The 2,002-nt window shown below is 31.1% G+C and overlaps 1 protein-coding gene across 1 annotated transcript; it reads right to left on the bottom strand.

The window, feature by feature from the left end:
* Nucleotides 1-358: 358 nt before the first annotated feature.
* Nucleotides 359-1,448, bottom strand: LOC136968827 (cuticle protein 16.8-like). The gene is made up of 3 exons (XM_067262875.1): nucleotides 1,410-1,448; nucleotides 1,165-1,293; nucleotides 359-738 (listed from the first exon to the last, which is right to left on the bottom strand). Exons 1-3 carry the CDS (start codon nucleotides 1,446-1,448, stop codon nucleotides 403-405), a joined length of 504 nt encoding a protein of 167 aa, XP_067118976.1. The 3' UTR covers nucleotides 359-402.
* Nucleotides 1,449-2,002: the final 554 nt, after the last annotated feature.

Below are 2,002 nucleotides of genomic sequence, written 5' to 3'. Positions count from 1 at the left end.
TGAATTTTACTGTTTAAAAACTAAAAATTCATTTATAAATCACGAAGAGGACGACTTAATTGTTATATAAAAAATGAGTATTATGTTATGAATTAAGTTTAAAAATAACGTAAACAAAAAACAAATACAGATAATATATTAAGATTATTATTAGATTTAACTTAAAAATGATAACTGTAATATTTGAAACTCGATCGAGTTTCGATACCATAAATAAAAACAGAACTGGTAGTTTCATATACAAACTGTACAATGGAATATGATCTTGGCAACGTATAGTAGTGATATAAGTGATTTTTATCCAACTCATTAAAATTCAGTAACGTATAAAACCCAGTTATTTTTTAGTATCCTTTTCAATCAAACTTGGCAAAGAATGATATAAATAATGATCTCGATGATTTATTCATATTTTCCTTGTGCATACGTTAGTTGAGGTTGAGAATGGGTAGGAGAATAAGCTATAGAATTTTGATGATACGATGCTGGAGGGTCTTCCACGTGCATTTTAACGTGAGCAGGATTTTGTTGAGATAAACCTGGTTCGTTTGTTTTTATCGTTGCTCTAAATCCTAGCGCATCAGCTACATATTCGACATGGCGATATATACCATAAGCATCGGTGTAACCGTATGATCCTCTTTTAGTACCGTGTTCGTCACTCTCTTCTCTATGAAACTGATTATTGCCATGTTCATCCTTCAAGTCGTAACCGAAACTGTAAGGTGTGGCCTTTCCCTAAAAATAGATATCGAAATAATTCATACACAAATCAATTCTATTTTAAATAAATTATATTTTTAAAAAATAGAATTATTTATGCGGAGAAAATTGGATTCAATTTTAAGTGAAGAAGAATCGTGAATAGAGCTGTTCGCCTCATTTAGAGTCGATAATTTTCAATTGTCTTAATTAATCAAGACCGTGTTTCAATTAATTAATTAAACTAAATTCTACACAAAAAAATTTAATTTTAAAATGTCGTGTAAACTAACTATTTTTGTCCCCGTAACATAAATCAAATTTGTTTTAATCACGTATCATTAAATCCCTAGAGGCAACCGTAACGATATTAATCTGCTAAAAGTCATTACTACGCTTTAAAATAACCCCTAAAGGCGTGTTTAAACCCAATGAAGAGACATAGATCAAAGCTTTACTTACATAATATTCATCTTCTTGATGGTGGTTCTTCCCATAATTTGGCACCAGAGCTCGAACGTAAACATCGTAATTACCACCCTCTTTATATTGGGTACTGACGAAATTTAATAAACCAACGAGAACAAAAATCTATAAAATATAAAGAATAAATGGCATATAAATTTATAAAATAAACTTAAAAATATCATACGTTTTACACTATAATTTGATGTATAAACGATTTTAACTGAAGTGAATTCTCTTACCTTCAGCATAATGCTTAACAACGAGCAATCACAACTCATCTCTGTTTAGTTAACGACATGTCAACTGGTATTCGTGCGTTTCTTATTTATATAGGCGTGGATCGCCCTAAAAACTCTCCTATAAAATCTAGGCCAAGTCTTAGAACTTCTGTCTGAGACAATCATAACAATATGTCAATGTTGGTTGCTTGGATGAATCATGCCCTCTGGCTTTTCCTTATTTCCGCTTTACTCCGGGCTAATATTAATTTTTAAATCTACAGTTTCTTATTCCATAGCTTGATTATGATAATTTTGTACCAGTATTCAAGGTCTGGGGCACTTTCACAATTTTAAGTGACTTCTTCGTGTCCTGTAAATGTTCTTTTTAACTGACACGTGTGATGAGTAGGATGCTTAGATGTAATCTATCCATGTCGGGTCGTAAAGCTGATGGGTTAAAAATCCGTATATAACAACTATGAGATTTATATCTTAAATTTCAAGTATTATCAGGTTTTACAGTAGTCGTAAGCATCTGTGATTAGAATATACTATTAGAAGTCGTAGTACTTCAACTCGTTTCGTTATAAAAGCATCTGTAAGTAAACAAA

This window comes from Centruroides vittatus, unplaced genomic scaffold, assembly GCF_030686945.1.
Source record: "Centruroides vittatus isolate TY-2023 unplaced genomic scaffold, ASM3068694v2 contig_1033, whole genome shotgun sequence".
NCBI lineage: Eukaryota > Metazoa > Arthropoda > Arachnida > Scorpiones > Buthidae > Centruroides > Centruroides vittatus.
Note: the sequence above shows the minus strand (reverse complement) of the source record. Positions and strands in the feature narration are given on the sequence as shown.